At 33.4% G+C, this 26,775-nt stretch overlaps 1 protein-coding gene across 3 annotated transcripts in view; it reads right to left on the bottom strand.

The window, feature by feature from the left end:
- Positions 1 to 26,775, bottom strand: part of LOC123674262 — a 47,808-nt gene that overhangs the window by 14,472 nt on the left and 6,561 nt on the right. The window contains exon 1 of one of the 3 annotated variants that reach the window (XM_045609223.1): positions 8,214 to 8,353. The exons of 1 other annotated variant lie outside the window; for it this stretch is intronic. In XM_045609223.1, coding sequence (XP_045465179.1) covers positions 8,214 to 8,338 — 125 coding nt within the window. In that variant the 5' untranslated portion in view covers positions 8,339 to 8,353. Of the gene's footprint in view, positions 1 to 8,042; positions 8,093 to 8,213; positions 8,354 to 26,775 lie in introns of those variants that run through there. One more of the 3 variants, XM_045609224.1, reaches the window with a different exon arrangement.

Below are 26,775 nucleotides of genomic sequence, written 5' to 3'. Positions count from 1 at the left end.
TTTTCGGTTCAAGGTATTTCGATATTATGATGATGTGATCACATCGAAATTTTCCAGAATTCTTGAAATTGTAATTTGAATATTATAGTTATTTATAATCACTCAAAATCTCAACTCTGTCATTTTTGTAACCACGGCAATATTGAATAATTTTTTTCGACATTCTTTTCGAATTTTTTACGGTTCTAAGGCATTATAGGTCCTAACCTACCCTGATGTTATGCATAAAACGGACCTATCTCCATTTAATCACATCGATATCACTAGAAAGGGGTGACGGGAAGGTAAAGGGACTTCGAGCGTCTTCCTCAGGACGAATATTATTTTTAAGGCATCTAGTTCCTAAACTTGACCTCATCATGACCCACTATACATTTTTTTAAAGTATTCACTCACATACATACATTTCTATTCGAATCGTATTTCACCTGAAATTAATTGTAGTGAGTAAACGTGAAATTCTCAAAAATAGCACATATTACTACAAAATTTCTTCTGTTCGAATTTATCATGTGTATAAGTCCGTCCGGAATTTGAGAACGGATTGATCATTAGTGAGTCAAACCATATCGTGAGGCCACTTTGAGCTTCAAATCCGAAAAATACATATATTTTGACAAAAAGATACAACGAATGTTTAGCCTAAAAGTATCTGAAAAAACCGGAAATTAACAACACTTATAATATGATTATAACAATCACCACATTTGTAAACAAGACCAACATTTTTAGATTCGCAGATAAACTAAATAAATATAAGGAATTACCAAATAATTTTATGTCAACGAAGACGGTATGTGTAAAAGTCAAAAAGAAAAATTTCAAGCAAATTTTCAATCTAAATTTTCTGATAATAACTTGTATTGGTAGAAAATGCATTCACCCTTGATAACTTGATAAGAAAATGTGCATCTAATATCTACGGTTCAATGATATCTACCTATCCTACTATATCAATATACCATATATTCATTAATCAATTCGATTCAATGCAAGCCAGTGATACACTTGCGTTGAATAGTGATATTCTCTACGCATATTAATTATTGAACACCTGCCACTTTCAGTGAACTCCGACCGTTCAATAATCCAAATAATTCAAATGCTGATGAAAATAAGAACCAACTACTACAAGGCACGTTAACTGTACTATTCCTTATTTGAAACTTAGAAATTTCTGCATGGCACGTTCCAGGGTATTTCGAGACATGGTTTAATAATTAACCCCATTCTCTAATTTAATAATGTACTTAATATTCTGATTCATCTTTCGAAATAATAACATTGATTTGAAATGATCGAATTTTCACAACTTTCCTTTTTGCTCTAGGTTCTTCATTCCTAAACATATTTTTTGAGCAACTGAAGCACAATCGTACATTTTGTTATGTTACGCCATCAGAGGACGTTAATGGTAACTACCTTGTTGCAATAGATGAAGACGATCGATCATAGACCATCAATGCCGTCAAACTCAATTTGTCTCGAAGTTAATTCCACCAGTTACCCTAATAGGGTTGTGAGCATTTTTAGGAAAATGATTTCATTGGGTATCAGGCAACAGGAAATACCAAACAACGTATCAAACGACACAGGTATCAAATAAATGTTGCACGTGGTAACTAGAACAATGTTGTTTCACTCAGCAGATGGCTCCTCATACCACAGTATCTAGGTACTGTAGTTCCGAAGATCTAATAATATATTTGCTTTCTGTATTATACTCTTCACAAAAATTGTTTATAACCGCCTGGACAATAAATATGATTCTATCAGCTAGTAAAACAGGAAGGCATTCTGACAGGCTACAACACTCTTGACCACCTCCAGACCCTTTGTACAATAATCGAAAAAACAACACAATATAATATACCTATTCACCTGGCTTTCATCGATTTCAACAAAGCTTTCGATTCCATAGAAACCTGTTACATCCTGGATTCGATAGACGATTCACACAAATTATAAAGTACACATCAAAAATTCCAATATACAGGTAAAATTCATCTAAAATCTGAATAGCAACACCATAAATATAGAAAAGGAGTGATGCAAGGCGACACCATCTCTCCGAAACTGTTGATCTACTGTTGTAGATGTATTAAAAAAACTAAATTGGCAAACGGAAGGCATCAAAGTTGACGGCACATTCATCAAGTACCTGCGATTAACTGACGACATTGTCGTGTTTTCGAGTGATATTCATGAATTGGACTATATGATAAGGGCAACAGAAAGGGCAAAAGAACGCGCCAAGCTCAACATATTGTTGAGAGAAAAAAATCAGGACAAGGAAATCAGAGGGAGAACATACATCAGGAATGTCATGGGTCAAAAAGTGGAAAAGGGTTGGTCACATAGCCAGATAGGATAGCAGGAGATGTAAGTAGACTAAGAACATTACAATGAAGACATCGTGAAACCTAGAGAAGTAGAAGCAGACCACAAAGAGAGATGACAGGAAGAAACTGGCTGAATCAGGCCAGAGATGTGGAGCAGCAAAGACGTACCTAGGTAGGTCCTATTGCGCCTATGGCAATATATTGAACATGGCCCCCATTTTAGAAGATTTTTTTTTATCCATTATATTTTCTAATAGTATTGTTTTGTTCATAATTAAACGATAGAAAACGTTCTACGCATAGAGATAAACGGCTCGAAGGAGATAATAGATTCCAAATAGTCATCTTTCAATTAACTCATCCTTTTTATTCAATGGCAAGTATTTTGAAGAAAACACCAAGAATCAATAATTTCACCGTTTTCAAATGATCAATACATATACTGAAAACAAACAATTCAGCAGAAAACGTCATAATTTCATGATTAGTGCAACAGGTACGTTAAGGTCGTTCAGAAGCGAATTCCAAACACAAATTCAGAGTCATCTATGACGATTCGTGAAAAACACCTGCAATTAAAATAGGGGTGTCCCATTTGAATTCCAGAGTTGACCCTCGTATCCCGGAGAGAGTACAAGGGAGGATTAAATTGAAGAGGTTCTATCATAAGTGGACTTCCTCCTAAAAACCATTTTATTCGAAACATTTTTTCATGAGATATTTCCTTTTTGAGATTTTTGGATGAAAAAATCACCCGGTTTAAATGAAGATGCAGTGTTGAATAGACAATGACCGCAAGTCATTATTTTCATTTATATTCCTATTCGTTTCACGGTTATAGGTATTCAATTAATAAAATCTTTGCAAAAAATTTCTGCAGTTTATATCAATATTATCTGAAATATCTGATAGAAATGATAACCTAGTTTCTGTGCGCTACTAACCTAATTTTCCATTCATCAACGAAATGTTAGCTTCAACATGTAATTAAACTAATCTCTTCATAAATTAAATTTTAAAAAATTAACTATCTCGGGGAGCTATGCATCAAATAAATACCTTAGAGCAATATATGCTTAATATTGTTCTTCCACAAGAGTGTATATGATTCAACACTATGCACATAAATAGGTTTGCAAAGTTTCACTATTCGAAAACAGTGTGCAGAATTTTTTTCTTCAAGCGTGCGCTTTCAACCTTTTTCCGCACGCTCATAAAGTCGCAAAGAGTTAATTTTCCACACAATGCGTGTAAAACCCCTGGTAAATTTGATTCTCTGTCTCTATGCACCAAAAGCCCAATTAACGTCAATTATTTTAAAACTATGGCAAGGACATGCAGAATTACGGCCATCATTCAAGTGTATATGAATAATTATTAAGCAATCAAATTTGATATATGTTTTAAATTGCACTTGTAAAAAAAAATGTTATTTTTAACCCCGTCTTGTTCGCACTCAAATACTCGACTGAACTCCGCTTCGCGTCAAGTTTTGTTGATGATATATAAAAGAAAGTTCTCAGGTTATATAAGATGGCAGCACATACTATTTTCTTCTGTAAAAATATTAGATATAACACATGTGGAAGTTAATTTTTTTCATTCGCCTGATAAACTTTCCATTCGTAAAAAAATGACCGCTTCAAACAGTGGTTTCAATCAATCAATCAATGTTATTTATTTTACCAAATTTAGTACAACAATTTTTAAGAATTAATTAATTATTAATTATGAGTGTGATAACAGCAAAACATTCTTTGAATTTGATGTTTATATGTGGAAATCGACAATATTGATGACATATTTATTATTTGGTTTTCCCATTTCATATCGTCATAATTTATGGATCGAGATTTCGAAACGACGACATGATTACCAATTGCAAACCATTTTTTGTATCGTTTTCTATATAAATAACTCTTAGACGGGGTTTTCAATGAGATGTTTGTCACTTTTGAAGCTGTCATCATTCGACATCTGATAGGTAAATACTATACCATTACTAAAAATGGAACGATCACGCTTCCTCAACGCAATGAAATTGTTAAAATTCATTACAAAAATGGTGACAATTTTGCAGTCACAGTTCGCAAAACTAAAGCACTTCTGGGTTGTCGCGAAGCACCTTCTCCACCGATAATAGTGAAATTGGTGTAAAAATTAGTGATGTGAATAATCGGAACAGTGTGCGTACCTCCAGAGCAACTGAGAATACTGTTGTTGTAGACCATAGTGTTGACACAAACACCGGTTTGTCGATTCGTCGTCGATCGTGGAAATTAGGCTATGAATTTCTTTATGGCAAAAATTGGAAGATATTGATGTGAATAACGTTTATTTTCAACAAGACGGCACAACGTGCAACACAAGCAACGAAACAATCTCAATTTTAAAGGAGAAGTTTCCTGGCCGCGTTATTTCTCCAAAAGGTTATCACAATTGGCCCCCAAAATTTCATGATTCAACACCTTCAGACTTTTTTCTTTGATGTGATGTGAAAGACAAAGTCTGCCAATGCTCCATAATCGATTCAAGAAGTAAAAGAGAGAATTCGTGAATTTATCTAGAACATACGGCCACAAATGTGCGGAATGGTATAATTTCATGAAAAGGATATAACCGGTTGATGTCATTTTCCATCTTTATCGGCATATTTTCCTCTTCACAATTTATTGAACATCCATTGATTACTTTTAAAATAAAGTTGTTTTTTCTCAAATCAAAATTGAATATCTATTGGAAAACCCTTTAGATTTCCAGAAAAGCTTTGGATGGCTGATCGCGAATGACATACGGCGGTCGGATTTGTTATTCGATTATATTTCAAAACGTATTTAAAAATCGTAAAATGTATTGAAGAAATGTTTTCCTCCAATTATTGCAAAATCATAAGGTATTGGAATGCAATATCCGTACGTTTAATGTCATCCGGAAATTGTCACGAAAATAATGTTTAAACAAAAATCAACTTCTACTCTGCATTGACCCTCCTAGTATTAGAACACTATCCATGAAGCCTAGAAAAACCAGGTACATATTTTCAATCCATTCCCGGGCGCACCTAGGGCTAGCGCAACTAGGTGCTCTTTTCCATTAGGAAACGTCTTGTCTTGTCGCCTTGTTGTATCTAATTGAAGAATAAAGTCGTTAAAAAAAAAAAAAAAAAAAAAAAACGGATACGCGCGAGACAACTCCGTTCCCTAAGTGGTTTGCGCACCTCACACATTTATTATCCATGCTTTTTGCGTACATGCAAAAAAATTTGTAAATATACTCCTATACTGTTATGTTTATGTTTGAAATGATAATTTTCGATTTTTTCTTGAGATCAGGCATATTTTAGTTGGGTTTTTATTCAATTTCTCAATTTAGCTCTTTCAATTAATTGATTCTGCATTTATAATTGTTTGGAATGAAAATTAGATGTGAAATAACAATTTACAAATCTAATTCAATTTCATGTTGACGCGTCATCAAAACCAGAGAAAATGCAAGAATGAAAAATAAAATAACCCAATTTCGTCTATGTTGAATTTTAATCTGTTTCTTTATGTTAATTATCTACTCAAATGTTCATACTAAGTTTTAGAGAATTGTGTCTTCTATGTATAACCGACCAAAATCAAATAATAATAAATTACGCCTCAGCTACAGCTATATACGAATGGATAACACGCACAGGTTTATCCTATTGTGGGGATTCTATATTGTTTATCATTAGCTTAAAGACTATTGTGTATTTAAAATTGAAATGGTGAATGAATATTATTATAATATATAAATGATCCTGATACCAAGTAAGAGCTTTCCTCAATTTCCTTTACAACTTTCCCAGGCTGCTCTAAGAATCTTTTGAAAAATAGATGAACCTGACTTGCCGGTACAGTGCATCCCATTTTGGGTGAGACAGCCAGGTTTCTCGCTTGTTATTTAAGATAGAGCCTTGCGGTTTTCACGTTCCTATCTTACTTTTTCGTGAAACTCAAGTTGGTCTTATCAGATTTTGCATAACTGTTTCCGTTCAAGAGATACAGGGTGATTTTGGAAATTGATACTTTTCGGACCCCTCCTTTATCTCCGAAGTTATAAGAAATAATGCTGAGATAAAAACTACGTCTGAATCAGAATTCTGCGTAGAATCCAGTGGCGTACTCAATTTTTTTTTCGGGGTATGGTTTTGAAGATTCAACACAAACCTATATTTTTTTTAATGGAACACCCTATATATCATTACTTCGTTGAATTCGTTATTTTTTTCCCTTCAAAATGATGTATGATACTATATAGGTAGGATGTTCAGAAATGTTAAAAAAACACTAAAACATCAAATAATGATGATTTTTTTGTTAACGGGCAATGGATTTCCAATATAAAAAAAGAATCAATTGGATAATTTTCATTTGTGATTCTTATTTATAGTAGAGTAAGCAAACAAAGATAATACACTCATCACTTACATGAAGAACAGAACGTAGGTACCTACCTAAAAGCAACGAATACAAAAATTCATAAACATTGCATAATATCCTACAGAATAAACTGTTCAAATTGCTGTCCATTTTCACCTAATACATAATTGACAAAACTTTTCAATACGCCTGAGTGCATTTTATATTATAACAGGCGGTTTTTTAAATCCTGAAAAACTGCTTCTGTTGATGCACGAAGATCTTCGAGACTGTTGTGTCTTTAACTGTAGTATATAATATGTATTAGGGAAAATGGACAGCAATTTGAAGAGTTTAATCTGTAAGATATTATACAATGTTTATGAATTTTTGTATTATTTATTTGTTGCTATTAGGTAGGTACCTACGTTTAGTTTTTCATGTTAGTGATGAGTGTATTATCTTTGTTAACTTCGGAGATAAAGGAGGTGTCCGAAAAGTATCAATTTTCAAAATCACCCTGTATCTCTTGAACGGAAACAGTTATGCAAAATCTGATTAGACCAACTTGAGTTCCACGAAAAAGTAGGACAGGAACGGGAAAACCGCGAGGCTCTATCTTAAATAACAAGCGAGAAACCTGGCTGTCTCACCCAAAATGGGATGCACTGTACAAGGGTTTTAACTAAGAATGTACCCCACAGAGAATTAACATTCTTGTTGATTAAATGATTTAGGTGTTCTATTCAAATCAAATTTTAAATCTCCCAATATCATAAACTAATTCAAGAATCAAAGGAGCTAGTCACGAAAAACTATAATACAAAGTATTAGTCTGTATTGGCAGCAATAAATTTCACCAGGAAATTTACACATAAATTGATCAATAGTTAGTCCTATAATTAATTCAATTGATATTTTTCAAACTGTTGAAAATTTCGGCAGTTGATTTCTTCCAAATATTAATATGATTCAGTAAAATTCGGATGGAAAAACCTAAATGTTGTAAAAAGTTTACTCGATAATAAGGTGTGATAGTCAACAAAAAATTTGTTGGGAGCAATATATGTAAAGGGTCGTTCAATATTCGTTATTTCAACAATTTGCCAAGCAAAAATGATCCATTTTATGATTATACACTGACAAGCACCAAGCACCTGTTACTCAAAATTTAAGAGATAATTCTCAACGGATAAACGCATTTCGGTAAAGATTACTGAGACCGGTATATGAAATGGAAACATCGAATACAATTTCTACCCATCGTAATGCAATATCATGATAAAATAAAAAACAAAAAAGAAGAACCAACAGAGAAATGAAATCCACAGAGAGTTCATCATTCATATCTTCAGAAAGACACCTCATTCGATGTTATGCACACACAGTAATCGAAAAAGCCGCAAATCACAACACAAAACTCAAGTCCACTCTTTGCACAATGCAGCACGGTATTGTTCACAGTGTGTAAACACAACGTTACCTTTCTAATCCCTGTTCCATGTTGTCAGTCAAGTGTAACAGCGGCTTTAAAATCGTGTTTTGTTGATGGATTTTTGTGCCATCAGATCCAACAATACTGGATGGGATGAATACTCCGAACTTCATGTTCTCGGTCAGGAAGTTACTTTAATCGCTGTCGACGGTGACGTCTGGTTGCAACATCACGGTTGGATAATTCCACAGTTTTGTGGTCAATTGATTCAGTTGATGAAGAATGGAGGCTTTTTTCATGCAGTCAAATTTGTCATTATCGAAGTATGGAAACAATGGTTAAATTGTTTTCTGATTTGTTTTGTACCATGCCATAACAGTACCTAACAACGGAAATGTTCAAATCATCGATCCTTCATGGTTCCTCGAGAATCATTTCAAATATTCCTTCAGTACACGAAGAGAGTTTATATCACTTATACAGTACTGGCAAATTGGTAACTTTGTAAAATCAATGTGTTACAAAGAAAGAATGCATAAAGAATGCCGAAAGTCAAACGGAGAGCGACAAATTATTTTCCTTTTATTTTCCACAAACACTATAAATCCAATTGATAACAAGAAGAGAGTACTAGAGTAGGTACATCCCCTATATCTTCTCATCTTTGTCTTTCTGTAGTATGTACTCTGCTAGCCAGATTCATACTGAAAACAGGATATTATCCAAGCAAATGGAAAACGGCGAATACAATCTTATTCTGGAAAAAAAAAAGTCACAAAATGCGAACTATAGACCCATAAGCCTATAATCAGCAATTAGTAAAGTGAAAGAGAAATAGATTCGCAGAAAACACCAGTTTGGGTCTCGGAAAGAGCATATAATGATCCACCAACTGGTAGGACTAACCTCCAATAGCAAATGAACCTCTCTACAGACACTGGTGCAATATTCTTGAATATAGAAAGGGCATTCGGTGAAATGTGGCATCAAAGTCTGATATACAATATGAAGTTGATGAAATATCCAACCAAACTTACGAGATTAATACAATCGTACCCGGAAAATAGAAAATTCAGAGAGAATATCGATAGCACCAGGTCGACGATTAGAGAACTTGCAGCCAGAGTTCCCAAGTACTGCTTCTATTCATATTATAGATGCAATATAGCTCAGTGTCAAGATGACACCGCTATTTACTATCTCAGTGAAATGCGGAAAACAATTACTAAGCAGTTACAGATAGATCTAGATAAACTAATGGAATACGTCAAGAAATGGAGATTCAAATTGAATACGACGAAAACAGTTGCAATCTACTTCGGAGGAGCAACACTAAAGAAAGAGAGAGCAGTAAACGTCAAAATAGAAAATCAATCAAAATAGAATAAAAAAAAGGAAGCAAAATATCACAGAGCAGTTATAGATGAAAGAATGATCTTCAACAAACAGATAGAAGAAAAGCAAGGCAATTTCATGGGAGACCGTACCCGCCGCTCAACCCAAAACGTAAACTTTCCTTAGAAAAAAAGGCGAAGATGATAAAAATAGTGTTAAAAGTCTCGTATGCAGGAATAACCTGGTATTATACGAAAGACAATAAAAAAGATCAGTTACAAAGTACACTAAATACAGTGATCATAACAGCGGTTGTTCTTTAATGGCACAAAATCATTTGGGTATGAGCTCTTATATGGAGTACCACAAGATAAAATTTGGGACCACTGCTATTCATTATTCATATCAATGATATCCTGATGGTCTCTTGGTTATTCAGCTTTAGTATGCGCTTATGATGTAAATATCAGCCTGAAGATATGTAATGCTTCAGATTTGATGTTGCACAAGTCTAACCTGCTGTATGTCTGCTTTTTCCAAACCTTTGCTGCTAAGCTATCTGATACATAGTAGCAAAACAGTCTCGGAGATCTAATGTCGAAAAATTTATCTTCAATCTATGTCTAACACAACGTTTGATCTATTGATCAAACTTACTTTGTATTCCACCGCTTTTTTCTGACAAGACACACTCATTACCGTCATACAGTACAATCAACAATGCGCCCAATTATGCGATAGAATGAACATCTCGATAGGCAACAATTCTACTCCTGTCAAAGTCACTGACCAATTTTTATGCCATGGTAGTACTGGCATTTAGTTACGCTTCACACTCGGAGACAGTGGTGCAATAACTCAAACTATCCCTACTAGTCAGATCTCAGAATTAGGTTTCTTTGAAATAATAAATAATTATATAAAACATTTTTCTTCGCAGGAATATAAACCATATTATAATCGTTATACCTACTTGTTTCTATAACACCTTCGAATATTAATCATTATACAGGGTGCCATCTGAAAGCGTTATAATAAACTACGCCAATTTTTATACTTTCAATTATCACTAATGGGAAAACATGAAACATTAATTTTTGTAGATTTAGTTCTTGCTTCGTACTCGATTATCTCGACAACGGTACATTTTATAAAAAAAATTCAGACGACCTTTCTTTAAGTATAACTCTCTTCATTTCAAAAATAATTCAATTTTTTCGGATAATACAGTGGTGTAGATTTGTAATAATAAAAGGATCATCGCACCCCTATATCTACGTAACTGAATAATTTTGGCAGGAGACACCTAATTCGAAACATTACATCATCTAGATTTCTAAAAATTAAAACAATTAATGTTATCATATTAGAGTTATCAGTAAAAAACAGATTTTTTTCAAAATTCAACACCCTGTATGTATTATGTTTATATGAACGTTTTTCATGAAAAAATTTGTTGCCTAAGTTATTGAACTAAAATCTGGACAACTCTGAATTGCTGAAAAAATCGGAGTAATTTTTCTTCTGAATATAAAACAGTTTCGATGCTAGTCTCCAAAGATCTCCTATAATCAACAACGTTTTCGCCACTATATGAAACTAGTTACAATTTAGATTAAATTATAATTGTAGTATTACTTATAGAAAAATTTGTGAGGATTAAGTTCAAATGAATTTTCATTGATTGAAACTTCTGAAATTGAAAATTTATCTGTTTTATTCACATTAATTTCACTAGAAGACCTGTATTTATTCTACCAAGGTATTTTATGTTAAATATCTACGTCCCAAAATTAATTTAAACTGCAGCATTAACTTTCGGACATACTGGCTTCAGATATATCTCATAAAGGAGTTTATACCCCTAAAACTACAATAATGATATATTATTATAATTATCGTCAATTGTCATTGATCAAATTATATTCTGAGCAAATAGATATGTATATGTCGTAAGATATATCGAATGAGAATTTTTACTGAATTTCAATATGAAATATTCATTAGAACTTATTTATCCCACTATTTTCAAAATCTAAAAGTTATTCGGAATACTATCTCGTTTTTTGATAGGATCAATGTGGATTTTTTGTTCTGGTTGTTCATAATCCGTCATGAATTTAGCATAAATGCTTCTATTGTCCTCGAATTAATGACCGAAAATCCTTGAATATGCCAAAAAACACATCTTTATTTCTATTGTATACCTCACAGACTAGGTTGCAGTCCATATATTTCGTGTCATTGACGAAAAAAACAAAACAAATCATTCATCATCGATCGTATTGTCTGAGTGATGCAGACTAGTGATATCATCAGAGGACACTCCTTCGTAGGATATCCGCAATGTCAAATCTTATCAGCTGACCTTCAAATAAAACGGATCTCATTTAAAAAATCTTTTGAACTCACACTATATGAAGTCAGTTAACTGAAAATAAATAGGTGGGATAATGTGAGGTTGGCTGAATTGAATGGAAACTGAAAATATATATTATGAGGAATCATGAAGGTATATAATGAAAAAATTAATTAACATGTCTGCTTCTGATATCAGCAAGAATATATTTATCGATTGAAATATTTTGCAATTTTTTTTTGGATCTATATCTTTTTGATTACGTATGATTCACTATTCTGCCCCTATGTCTGGCTGTCGTAAACACGATATCTCTCGGACAGGTAGACGCGTAGAGACTTTAAATTTTCAGGGTAGATTCAGATCTCGAATGCCACGGTTGAGTTCGTTGATGAGCAATACCCGTCAAAGGGTTCTGTGAATATAGCAATTACGAAACAGCAGATGAAAATTCGCTCGGATAAAGAATTTCATGATGATGGCCCAACCAGAAAAAAAGAAAATTCAAGACTCTCCAAAGTAATAAACTAATATTTCAATGACCTCTAAATTTCAATTTGAGCCTGCCAAACTGCAATGAAAATTACCTAATGGGTTTCACATTGAAGGGGCTGTAACTTCCATACCCTTACTGACTCCTATAATTGATGTCTCTCAATAACAATTAAATACTTTCCGAATTATATGGATGGAGGACCAATATCGCTTCGAAAAACAGTGTGGGTCTTTTACCCATTAAAACTATCCTGGCTGTCTTGAATATACGAGTCTTTTATACCGATCTGAGAGGAATTAAATTGTGAGAATTGAGATTGCCTGTCACCTTCCAAGGTTTTCAGAAAGAAAACATTTGCCGAATAGGCTTTTTCGGGGAGATTGAGTAGTACAGTTCACGATTTACTGTTGTCATCGAAACATTCGATTTAAAGTATAAGCTTTAGACTCTTTTATCTGGTGGTAGATTCGTAGTAGTCCAGGAATTCTTTGGGTTGTTTTTCCGCTTTCCCGAAAGTTTAGAGTTGATAGAATCGAGAAGGTGAAGAAGACTCTTAACAACATGAAGATACTTCTGTGAATCGTGACCTCAGTCTTGAGCTTAGAACTAGGTTGCTTCGGTGTTACATTTTTGACACAGCGAGATCTAAGAAGTATTTGAAACTTAGCAAGAATATGCAACACCTCCTCACTGGTTTCCTTGAAGGGCAGTGTGACCTCAGAAAGCACCTCATTAGAATGATTCTAACAGAAAACATGTGCTATTCTGTGCCGAGGAGGAAGAAACTCCGGATCACCTGGTGACGAAATGCCTCGCCATCACTAGCCAACACAAAATATGATTTAAGAAACTTGTAGAAGTGGGGAAGTAGCCTCTTTGAAGCCATACCAGGCTCCGGATTTCATTAGAACTCTGAAACTGGCTTGCTTAAGATCAAGTAAAGGTGAGAATAGCACTGATGAGGTGCATAGGTAATAGACCATTAGGTCGTAGTTCAATGGAACTCCTTAAATCTGATCTAATCTATTCCAATCCTTATGAATCGTAGTATATTTTGCGCAGAGGGGAATGATTTGTTCGAATTTTTCCGGTATTTTCAGGAAGAATCGAATGGAAGTTAAGATGCTAGAAAATACAACGAAGATGAAATTGTCATAGAGTGCCAATAATGGTGTCAATAAGATGCAGCATTGAGTCGCAAAAAATTTGTAAATTTCAATAAAAAGTTAAATTCAAACCAATATACAGGGTGATTCGTTGGTAAATGGGTGGGGGCTAAGGATAGATAGAGGACACTGGAGCGAGTTAGCATAACCTATGTGTCAAGGGTCTATCTCTCTTTATAATCAAGATAGAGAATGTTGTATTGATTTCATCAATTTCTTCAATTACCAATAACTTTCAAACCACCCTTTATATTTTCATGATATCAGGTACGTTTATTCTCTGCAACAACTACTTGATACAGACAAAGCAGCTGAAATTATTTTCCAGGTCCGGCTAAGGAAAAATTGATAAATAATATAAAAAAAAAGTTTCTGTTTATGGAAATTTCAAATTTAAAATTTGCTAGAATATTCGAATAAAAGAGAAAAACTAAATGGAGCAAGGTATTTCTCGTTTTTCCGCATACGATTACATACTTAATAAATCTAGTCAAACCTGAACACAGTTACTTCAATTAAAAAAAAATAATTTCATTCGGCAATTATTAATTTTACTAATTCATTGAATTTTTTGGTCACAAAATTGAAAGACAACGAAGTTTTGCAGAGGTCTCTGTTTGGAGAATTCTTTAATCATTTCAATTAGTGATATCACCACTGATGAAACCGATTTCATCGAGGATTAAATTTGTTTATCGAATATTTAAATTGAAAATAAACAATGAATGAGTTCTGAAAAACATAACATCTCAATTTATGATGTAAATGTAGTGACTAAGAGAGGACTAGGGAAATGAAATTCCGTTATAAAATACCGACGTTTCGACCTTTATTTTTGGTCATTTTCAAGGCTATTCATATGGAGTGAACCCCTTATATATTTCAGGAGTAAACATATACTGTATCGTCAATAGTTCCAAACTTCAATCAGGTATTTGTCAACTCATTAAAAATATCAAGAATTATTTCTTGATATTTTTAATAATTTCATTTCCCCAGTTCTCTTAGCCACTACATATACATCATACTTTGAATAATAGGACAACTAATCGGGGATGAAGAACATATTAATGAAAAACCTTAATACTATAAAAAAGTCTTTGATACAGAAAAAAAAGTATCACAAAAATTGCTGTAAATGGCTACTCTGCTACTCTGCTCAATGCATTTTTGTGCCTATTCAATTAGACATGTTATTGATTTTCATTTATCATTTCTCAATTTGTTGCTAGCGTCTCGATTCTCTAAAATAGTTATTTTCCTAACAAGTGTGGAAAGTGAAACTTTTCCGCAAGAGACTGCAGTTGACCGAACGACGCGAGGCGGAGTCAAGCTGTAGAGTGCCGAAAAGGCACTTTCTACATGGGTTAGGAACAATATTTGTTCCTACTAGCGTAAATGAAACACTTTCACGGAGAGTTTTCGTTTTGATACCGACTGACGTTATAAGAAATAATATTCTTGTGCGCTCAACCGCATAGAGGAACGTTTGAATTTTATGATTGGCGCATAGAGACATGCCAAAATTTTATGGTTGATGCAACTCTTTAATATTCGCTTGCAGAAAAAAACCTTCCTATTCACTTTCTGCACGCATATGAGTGCGGATAGTGAATAGCACGGCTTTTTTCCGCACGAATTTGGAAAAGTACTACTTTCCAAACGTCAATACGTGTGGAAAATAATACGCTATTACGAAAAAGTTTTATCGTCGAGTAAAAACCCGATTGTAGATAAACCCAGACAAAATAATTGATAGGATTTAAGTCGGTGCTCCATTCAGGCTAGTTAATAGGTCCACCCCTACCAAGTCAACAATTCAGAATATTTTATTTCAAGAAATTGGTCACAATGACCTCGAAATGAAGTGCAGCCCTAACGTGTTGAAAATACATGCCTCCGACATCAACAGCTGCATCAAGCAGAACAGGTGAAATATTTTGAAACAAATCAAAACAAAACTTCACCAGTTGAAAACGGTAGTAACACGTACGGACCAACCAATCTACTATTATAAACACCACATCAAACATTAAACGATAACCTGTATTGGGCGTGTTTTGTAGCAAAAGGATTTGGTTCGGCGCAGACATATGATTATTTCAAATTATTACTACCATCGCAGATGATTTGTGCTTCATTGCTAAAAAAACATCTGTATAAAACTCTTCGATTTCGCAATATCCACCTAAAAACTAGTTAAGCGAATCCATCTGCTAACTCTAACTTCTGAACTTTTCCGATTACTAATATATTTATTGGGTAATAAATCGGAAGTTCGAGAAATACCTTGCTTCCTTTAGTTTTTTTCCTCTTTATTCGAATATCATACCAAACTCTCTAGAAATTTTGATATACAGAGTGTTTTTTTTTGTTGAATCTCATTCATCAATATCTCCTAGGCCGGACCTGAAAAAAAATTCAGTTGCTATGTCTGTATGAAATAGTTGTCGCAGAGAATAAACTTACCGAATATCATGAAAATATATAGGATGGTCCGAAAGTTGTGTGTAATTGAAGAAATTCACAAAATCAATAAGACACTCTGTATCTTGATCATAAAAAGAGATGTACCTTTCAAATGAAGGTTATTATGACTCGCCTCAGTGTCTTCTATCTACCCTTAGCTTCCGCTCATTCACCAATCAATCACCCTGTATACATATTTGAATGCAAAATGTTGTCTTCGATGATTTGGTGCCGAGCAAAAAACAAACCTTCCATGCTACTAATTCTCGTCAGTACTAAATTGTGACCTTACAACGATCAACTATGATATATCGGATCAAAGACGAAAATAAAGGATCTCGGTTCAAAATTCAATGTCTAAAATATTGATTCATTATTTTAATGTTGAGAAAGAGGTACGCTTAGTTTTAGTATGAATGGACTATAATTGTAGACATTAAAAAAAAAGTATATAGAAGATATTTCGTGGATTGGTAAATAATTAAAATAAGAATCTATAATATCGATAATTCAATCAATGATATGCAACATTCAGAACCAATTATTCGAAAATTATTATGAAACATTGTTTTTGACCAAAATGAGGAAAAAAATTCAATGGATATCTCTCTATTATTGTGTGACAAATGTATGGAAATTATTCATTTGTAAAACATAAAATACTCCGACAATCATGAAAAATTATATGAATTAACGAGTTTCGAATTGCCTGCTAGATTTATCCTTCTTCTAGTTACCCTGATTCAGATTGAAGTACACTTTTTGCTGATATTAGCGATAATGACTCAAGTACAAAATATCATAAAATGTTTTTCCGTGTCTTAAATTATCTACGTTATAAGTATATAATTGAATAATTTCATCCGTATAAAACTTCCGTATTTTCTGCTTCGAAGTGGACAAGTTGAACTTAACTGATTGAATATTTCGATTCGAAATTATTTTGGAGTAACACAAACGGGAATAATTAATTCATGAAATAAATTCGATTAGGTTGATATTTTCGTATCACAATTTTCAGTTTAAATAATTATTGGATAGTAAGTAAACGCAATTGGTGTTCATTGAGTGTACAGGAAAGCAACAATGAAAAAATACTCACAATACTCCAATTCTGTATTAAAAAAAGTGCACGTCAAAAATTCACAACAAGAGGTTACAAGTGATCACGTCGAGATTGTCATAACAAAAGGGAAGTCTTCTTATGTTAACATGTGACCTAGGCTCGTTTAAAACATATCATTTGGATGCGTTGTGAGCTACGCACCAATGACTTAATCGAGTATAATTAGATATAATATTATTCAATTGAACAGGAATTCTTCGGCAAACGTTGTCGAAAATTTGGAGTTAATATTTACTTGCAAAAATTCTCAATAAATTATGAAACCTTGAAAAGGAACAGGTAAAAATTGACGATGAATACACCGGAATGGAAATAGAAAATGATGGTCAATGGAAGAAAGTATGGCCCACTAGAAAAATGAATAAAAGCATATTTTATAAATAACACGTGTTTACATATAGACAATAGAAAAATAAATGAAATAATAATAATAATTATTCGAAATCACACAAAATGCGCGAATTTCGAAACTAGCACCTATCGTTCATCAAGTATATCTCACACAATCAACTCAAAATGTAAACATGCACGGCCTTTATGGAATAGATTGAATAAAAAATGATACGAAGATAAACTTCAACGAAAATCAGAGGCACAATATATACAAGCATCCAAGATTCACTTCAACAAATGGAAAATGAAAAATCCCCATTAGAATCAAACCTGATTTATGATAACAACAACAAAATAAACAGCGAAAACAACATACTCATTTTTTTCTTGAACATGAAGGGATTTAATTCTGAAAGCTTTCATAGATGGAGTTTTCAACAGAGTTAAATAATTCGGAGATTTCTACCGTGGTCCAATTGGTTTTTAAATAAACGTTTCAACAACAACTGCGGTAGGCATCTTCAGAGGTTGCTCAGTAGTAAATTGTAATTTGTATCGGGATTTCTCGAAAATAGTTGTGCAAGTACGAATACGGTATTTATAATTTCCCCATAAGGTACAGTGAGTGTAGGTGATTCATCTCCTTCCGACTGCTTAGGTACGGGTTTGATCTATGTATTGCTAGTATCCATACGCTATGAACGACTGATGTATCTTCTCTCCTGTTTATGCAATTGAATTACTCGTATATTTCATTAGATTCCATATTCATATGCTGTTGTTACCGCCGTTCGAAGAATATTCGGAGACATTGGACTAATCTGTTATTCAATTGGCAACATAGATAACCTACTCACACCGATTGATATCTTCATAAGGACACTACTAGCCATATACAACAAAAGTAGGGAGCACACAATACAATTGTTAAGAGAACTGAGTAGAATCAACTCACTTGAGACAAGCCCTCCTAGATAGAAATAAAATGAACATGAATGCCAAGACATCAAACACGAGAGGACAAAACTGCAGAAATAAACAATCAAATTCTCTCAAATTTCAAAAACTACCCCACGGATGAATATACAAGCTATCGAAATTTACAAGCATTCCAATAACATCAACTCAAATGACATGGCAGCAACCAAAGATTAAGGAGAGAAAGATAGGAAACGCCGTACTAACCCTAGTGCTAAATGGCGACCCACTTTTAGGCTCGCAGTTTACAACTGAAAGAACAGGTGGCGCTGAAATCATCTAACGAAAAAGAAATCTATATCTGGCGCGAATTTCAAATCTTCACAGTATTCCACATTCACTAGTAGCTTCTATTTTTTTATACCATATTAAAATATATTTTTTTATACGGGGAGACAGAGTTTTTGCTGAGGTTTTTATCTGTTCTCTTGTATCATACGTTGAAATGTATGATGCCCCGTTACATTTTCTCTGCTAGTACTGAGATTCATCGACACATCTGCTTGATTGTTTGAAATTAATAATTTTTATTGCTCTTTCTCAAAAGAATATATATATTGAGTGTTGCCTTGTTCTGTGAGGAACCGGCAACCTCGAAGCCTTACCCTACAACGGTGATTAAAAAAAAAAAAAAAAATATATATATATATATATATATATATATATATATATATATATATATATATATAAATATATATATCGACGTAACGGTACCGGCCGATGAGAATCTAGCTCGAGCATACACGGAGAAATTGACCAAGTACCATGATCTCGCATTCGAGCTTAAGGAGATCTATTGACTTGAGAGAACCTCTATATTGCCCCTCATAATTTCGGTGAATGTATTGGTTGAGTCCCACCTCGTTGAAAACACCACACGACTACAGCTAAACACAAGCTTGATCAGCCAAGCTCAGAAGGAGGTAATTTTGGCCACAACACATATAGTCAGGAAGTTCTTAACTAGCTCCTGAGACAACCTTGGCTTCGTCGGCCCGGTTGGCTCAGGCACCAACCCGTTAAACGGGGGAAAAAATATATATATATATATATATATATATATATATATATATATATATATATATATATATATATATATTTGTATATATATTATGAAATTAACATATTAGGAGATTATTTAAATAAAAATGCTTTGTCAAATTAGTGGAATTTTTAATTCAATTGAATAAACATAATAAAATGTACAGAAGAATATATACATAAAAATAAGTAATATATAAGTAATCTTAAATGTGAATCATTATTCATTGCATAGATTTCTGAGTTTTTGATTTTTTGTATTCACTTTTTTTATTTTATTTTGATTTTCGAACCGAACACCCCAAAGACAACGTGTAGTCATAAACATCTTGAGGAAATGGCCAGAGGCTTCTGGTGTACACAGATCAAATGAAATTTCATTTTTCCTCTGACTATTTCCACTAGATCCCCCACTATATGCCTACTATGTAGAAGGTCCTTGAAGTGCACATTATGGATTACTTCAAGCTTCTTTATATATTCATAAAAACTGAGAAGCATAAAGCAATCCTTCAGATTCTGGCAGTGATTCTCCCTGTTTGAAATATGTGAACAATTGATGCTGACCTGTTAATTTTTTTTCATCGTCCACGAGTAAACTTTTACATTTTTCACAAGGGTGCAATTTTAGAAATTTCTTTGCCATATATCCGCTAACATAATATAAGGCATTTTCATCCTGCAGGTCAACATCAATATTATCGATAGCTTTCCAAGACAAAGATGCTTCAGGTTGACTGTTTATTTGACTTTCGGAAAGCTCACTCAACTCAGTTAATTTTCTCAATGAAAATGAGAAGTCATCTTCACAGTTTGTCTGACTTGACAACTTTGAAATACTTGTGAGGTATGTATGCCGCAGACCATTCTCAAATTGCAAAGAACTTGGGTTCCGGCAACAACCGTGTTGTTGTCTTACAGTGGCGAATAGATTTTCGACAGGATCTTGATTCAGATGTCTTGTCAATAATTTCGCAACACCATAATTCAAACGCAAGTCCTCTGCAAGTTGTAAGACACTGTTAATTATTATGATAAAACCATTAATGCAGGGAACGATAGATCGTTTAGATAGTAGAAACCTCGAATTTTTGAAATTGTCCCTGATTTCTGAAATGAATTTCTCATGAGGTGATCCATCACTCATGGCATATCTCATCTTCAGTAAATCAGTATCGAGTTTGCTACTATTCAAACAATCAAACAGTTCATCCATATCACTCACAAACTCAGCTGTAGCTAAGGAATCAGCTGGCAACTCTCCAAACTGCTGTAGTACGAGCATTGCTACACTTACCGATTCACTTAATACTTGAGTGGCATATTTTACCCTCATTGCATTAAATGATGTCACATTGAAATGCTCTTCAGTGAGTTTAGGTAGCAAGCGCACACGTAGAGTGTTTGAAGATTTGCCAGCTGATTCAATGTATTTCCACCTAACAGTTTTGTTTTTATAAATTAGGTCATATTTCGCCAAATTATTCCTAACACTTTTCAGTAGGTGAGGAGCATCAAACAGAAAAAAATTTTCTCATCATTTCTGGAAAAACAACTTTGGTTAACTGAAATTTTGAGCTGCCTGGCCACATTCTGATTCACAGGACTTTGATCACAGACTACAGCTTTCACTATGAGTCCTGCTTTAAAAGCAGAGTCAAGTGAATCAGAAAAAATTGATGGTAAAAATTAATTTGTGGCCGTACGGCCAAAAACCAGTACCCCAAAGTGAATTTCCAATTATAAACGATGCCCCTTACCATACAGACAAGTGCAGACGTAGCCTTCTCATTTCTCCTTATGTTGCCAGTATCAACAACTCCAATTACTCTATCTGTCGCCCTATTATAATGAATCTCTTCACTAAGAAAAATTTCGTCAAAAATCAATATGCAAATTTTTCTTTTTTGGTATGTGCAATTTTTAAAATGAATTTTGAGCGATTCCTCTATGGCTGGACTTATACCAGGAGAAATTTTAAGCTTCGCCTGCCAATTTCTCAAACTCCTAACAGTGGGTAAGTTGAGTGATTTGGATAATGCTTTATAACCCTTTGGTGAAGCATAATACCATAACAAGCACATTTCTTTCAAGTCATCATCATATCTTCTGTTGAATTTATTATCAAAGTTTGCTTTCAACTCATTAGGAAAAATAATATGAGCATCTTTGGAAAGGTTTCGTTTTGATTCACATATCAACCTTGAGATATTTGTTCTATTGGTAGCCTCGATGGGTCTTCCTTTGCAAAAACAGTGGGGAACTTTACGCCTAAATATTTTGCACTTCAAAGAATTGATTTTAGCCTTCATTCTTTCAATTTTCTGGTTGGTTAAGGGGCTCAGCTAACTACCACTACATTTGGGGGTGGCCGAACTGCTACTTGCTTCTATAAAACCTTCTGATTCCGTTGTAACATCTAGAGAAAAGAAAAACAATTTCTTCTTATTGCATTTATCACTAATTTGAATTGATAATTTCATTCAACAACTTCAAGTAACTAGACTTACAAATATGATTTGCATTCATGTGTCCTCTTTTCAAAAATTATCAAATGATAATATTTGTTCACAGCAAACGCAGAATCTTTCTACAAAAAAAGAAATACAATGTCACTCAGTTTTCAATTCCTTCGTGTGATATTTAATCTATACATTTGTGATTCAATTAATAACAGGAAAAACTCACCAATATTAGATAGAGGTACGTTTTGATCCGTTTGAACAGTTTCTTCATGGATGATCATCTTAGACTCTGATTCAGGAAGAACATCTGATTTAGGTCCATTCACATGAGTAATACTTCCACGCCAAAGCAATGTCCGTGGATATATACATTTGAACTGGTTTTCTGTAAAATGCTCACTACACATACTATAGTCTTTCGAAGCACCCAGGTCAAGATCTTTGCGTCCAGAGAATTCGATCCAACTTTTGGCACTAAATAATAGTGTCTTGACAAGAACAGCAAATTAATATTAATCTTTGATAAACAGATTCAATAACACGTGTGCTTAATAACCACAACACTAATCTTTGCACAGCACGTTTACAAATAAAGATTTAACCCTAATCTTTGATTTAACTCAAAAGCAAAGATTAGGTTAGATTAGATTAATCTAATCTTATATAGTTTATAAATAGCCTCCGTAATAATATTTTAACCAATTTTGTTTACAACTGACAGAACAGATGTCGCTGGCGTCGTCTGGGTCGCTTCGTTTCCTATCTTTCTCTCCCTAATCTTTGGCAGCAACAGTTCATAGCTCATGGTTAAGTCACCTACCCGCTCCACCTATCAAAGAAAGTAGAAAAACCCATGTTATCCCAAGTAGGGATTCACGGCTTGACTTGAAATCAACTGAAGTTCAAGTCAAGTAGTGGTGTTTCAATGTCAAGTCAAGTACTTGATTTAAATAAATACTGACTTGACTTGACATTTAAAAACCACTAAGATTGACTTGAACTTGAGTTGATTTCAAGTCAAGCCAAGTGAAGTAGCTTGAATATCAAGTCTAGCCGTGAATTTATAATCCCAAGGATAACATCCAGTTCGGTTGAATTACAACCGCGCAACCAATTCCTACCACAGTTGTAGGCGAAACGTTATGTGAGAAAACCAATTAGATTACAGCCAGAAAGCCCGGAATGATTCAACTCTGTCAGAAATGAAGAGAATTCATAAAATATGTCAACCTTTTGACCATGATGAATAACAATCTAGAATATTTATTATAGAATTCAAATTTTCGGCTTATCGACGAAGAATTGAAAATTCAAAAAAACAAGCAGCAATTCGTATTCTTTGAGTTCTTTCAAGAAATTCCGCATGTCGATTTTTGCCTTAACATTTGTATTTACTCTCCTGAACACAACTCGAACATGAGAGAACTTTCTGGTCAAAATTTTCATGCCTTGAATACATATAACATGTCATTCATACCGTTTTTGGTTTAATAATTTGTGTGAAAAATAATGAGCGCATGCTTGAAAGGTTGGATTTTCCCCTTTTAATATATGCAGTTACACATAAATTGAGACTAAATCATGATAGTATAACATACGAATTTATCGATTTTTATTGAAATCGATCTGTTTTTGAAAAATTCTTTTCAGTGATTGTTTTATCATTATAAGGAATCATTATTGAAAAATTCGGAGCATATCGGCCTTGTCACCTTGTTCACCTAATACTCCGCCTACTGCTGCTGTAAGCATCTTCAGAGAACTCTAAATCATGGATTGCAACTCGACGATGAAAAACCTTTGAAGATGCTTCCATAGTAGTGAGCAAAACGTCAGGTGAAAAACTGATTGTGCTACACATAAAAAGTCCTGAATTTTCCAATTATGTTGTACATTCTGTTATTAATATGAAACAATCACTAAAGATTCTAAAGAAATTTCCAAAAACAAATCGAATGCCGAAACAATTTTCATCTTAATGGAAATATTGTGAAAATTGATAACCATCGTGATTATTGGTTGATATAAGTATAAACTCCGACAATATCACATATAGAAAACGTTGATCATCTTTGCAATAACTTTGTGAAAGAAAACATCAAATCGAGAACACGACCAAGAAAAAATAATGAAGATTGTGAGGTATTAAGCATAAACATTGAAGGAAGAGGCAAGAGTCTGTACGCGATTACTAATTTACAATTGTACATACAGAGATCTACAGTAGCCAATGAGTAGATGAAAATAAAAAAGGGTTAAACACATCAATCCTTGCTAACACAAAAAAAAACAGAATCATCTATCAAGGATTGATAAACAAGTGGAAATATGGTCTTTTTCATTCACCCAGGCGTTCATAAGATATTCATTCGAAAAGTTACATCAATATGAATTTGAACAAGTTTGCAGAAACTCTTCACGTATAAGGATATTCTACTTCAATGAGGGAACTAATAAAAATAATTAGGGAATCACTGACGTGAAGTCGAGAACTTCTGGGCGCTCGTTCATTCATGTGCCAATTACGCCCTTGGAAACCACAAAATAGTATATAGATATATGTTATCTCCAAGAACGCAATTGGTACATGAATGGAAGAATGTTTAAAGGCTCCAGACTATTTCTCAGTGCTCTTTTAATATTTCAGCAAAATATGTAAAAACAGCAAACGATAAGCGTGAATATATGTATATAAAATACCATTCCTGCTGACCTTGACCCTTAATCACTTAATGCGAAGCACCCTGCGGTAACGATGATAAAACGACTAACCCAACCCTATCACGGTTAAAAATAAGCATTTCCCGCTTCGTTATTCCAGACCATTCGACATGCGATATTGACATGCAATAAACGTAAAGTGGATATTAAAAATTGCATCGAACACTTAAATCGCAATAGTCGAATAGGAACAATCAGAAGTAATATCCTTTCACGTTCACAATTGAATCAATTATCACGTACTCAAACAATCGCAGAGCTGACTTGAAGAATAGAGGAAAAAGGAAATTATTAAAATTTCATCACAAGGAATTTTTGTCTTTCCGCTTAGGGATTACTGTCACATTCAGAGAATAACTACTTGGGAAGAGCCTGGATCAACAAATGTTTGAAATGAAAGTTTCTTATTCTTCTGGGGGATATCGAGTGCAGCCTTCAATGTGACCTTGGGGTTCGATTTCAAGGTCATTTCAAGGTTTATGAGATTTATTGAATGAATAATATATATATATTTCATTTCATATAATCTCATTCATCGTGAAAAAACTAAGAACCTTTTTTTCCATAATTTTTTTTATAATATGAACCGTTGGGGGATATACACAAACTTCTGAGCATCATCAAAGAAGTGAGTATTTATGGACCGACAAATAACAAACCAAAATTTATTTTTCAATCAGAATAATCAAACAAAAATTGAAAGCACATTTCTTTCAACTGAATCTTTAAAAGTTTCCCCAAGATTAGCAGTGCACAGTTCGAACTTTGTTATAAGCTTCAAACGTTGTAAAAAATAATAATTAACGAGAAAAATAACTAGGAGAAATAAAGGAATAAGAAAAAATAATATCAAAGAAAAATGTCTGAAATTACGCACAATCCTAAAAAATTCACAATTATGTACGAATGTATCTTTTTGCAGTGATAATAATTTAAAAAATTGGAATGCGTTGAGATTTTATTATCGCGGAGTCAACTCATGTTTACCTACGGGTCAAAAAAAGTCAGAATACAAAGTTGTTTTCATTTTTGAATATGTTCATACGGAATACAACAACAAATGGTTCTATGGAAAATAACTTTCAAGTAATTTATCTTGAACATCACACAAGCATGAAAAAACTTCATACTTCCAGAGAAGTTTTTGTAGTTTTTAAGAAGCTTAATATGCTGTAAAAAATGTATATTTCCTATTAAAAAAAAAAACAGAACGATTCGACATTGACTCTAAAGTCACATTGAGTGTCTGTATTCGATGTCCCCCTCAAGACTAAGAAACTTTCATTTGGAACATTTTTTGATCTAGGATCTTCCCAATTTCTGAGGATCTTTTAAAATGGGTCACCCTGTGTAAATATACACCATCACTTCCGAAAAAAAATGACCTCAACTGAGCAGACGGATTATCTAGTACCATTTCAGTATTACCGATTATGTAAAGGTATTTTCATATTATATGACATTTGTTAGAGAATGTGACGCTGAATTGTTGTACTATAAATTTCAGAAACCGAGAACTGTTTGTTATTCGATTTTGTCCAACTAATTATAGTTTCAATAATCCGATAGACAGATCATTGACACAAGCCAATTCCAAAAATATTGATCTGTTTGCATTGTCTATTTTTTCAATGAAGCGATACTTGGATAGGAATAAGGTTTATTAATGATAATATTTTGTTTACATGTTAATGTTGATTTTTCTGCTTTTCATATCTAGTTCTTGATTTTTTTTTTTCTTCTTTTTTGTTCAGAATACATTATAGAATTAAAGTTGTAATGTGGCAAGCCCGCATGAATGAATAAATAAATAAATTTGTCTATATACATTCACTGCGCATTTAATATTTATTGTGAAATGTAAGTATAGCATATAAATCAAAAAATTGAACTACGATATATCCATGGATAAAAATTGTACTTGAAAAAAATAATACATAAACATAATAGGTAAGGCTTACAATGTGCTAAAAACTTTAAAATGCAAATGATAAGGAATACATAATTATGCAAAATGTTATCTCTATCTCCTGATACAAGCAAGAATTGGAAAAAAATTCTTTTTCAAAAAATTGAAAGTGGCATTATCGCGTATGAAGCTTGTATCGCATAAATGTATTT

Source organism: Harmonia axyridis, chromosome 2 (genome assembly GCF_914767665.1).
Source record: "Harmonia axyridis chromosome 2, icHarAxyr1.1, whole genome shotgun sequence".
NCBI lineage: Eukaryota > Metazoa > Arthropoda > Insecta > Coleoptera > Coccinellidae > Harmonia > Harmonia axyridis.
This window is presented reverse-complemented; position numbering and strand designations above follow the sequence as displayed.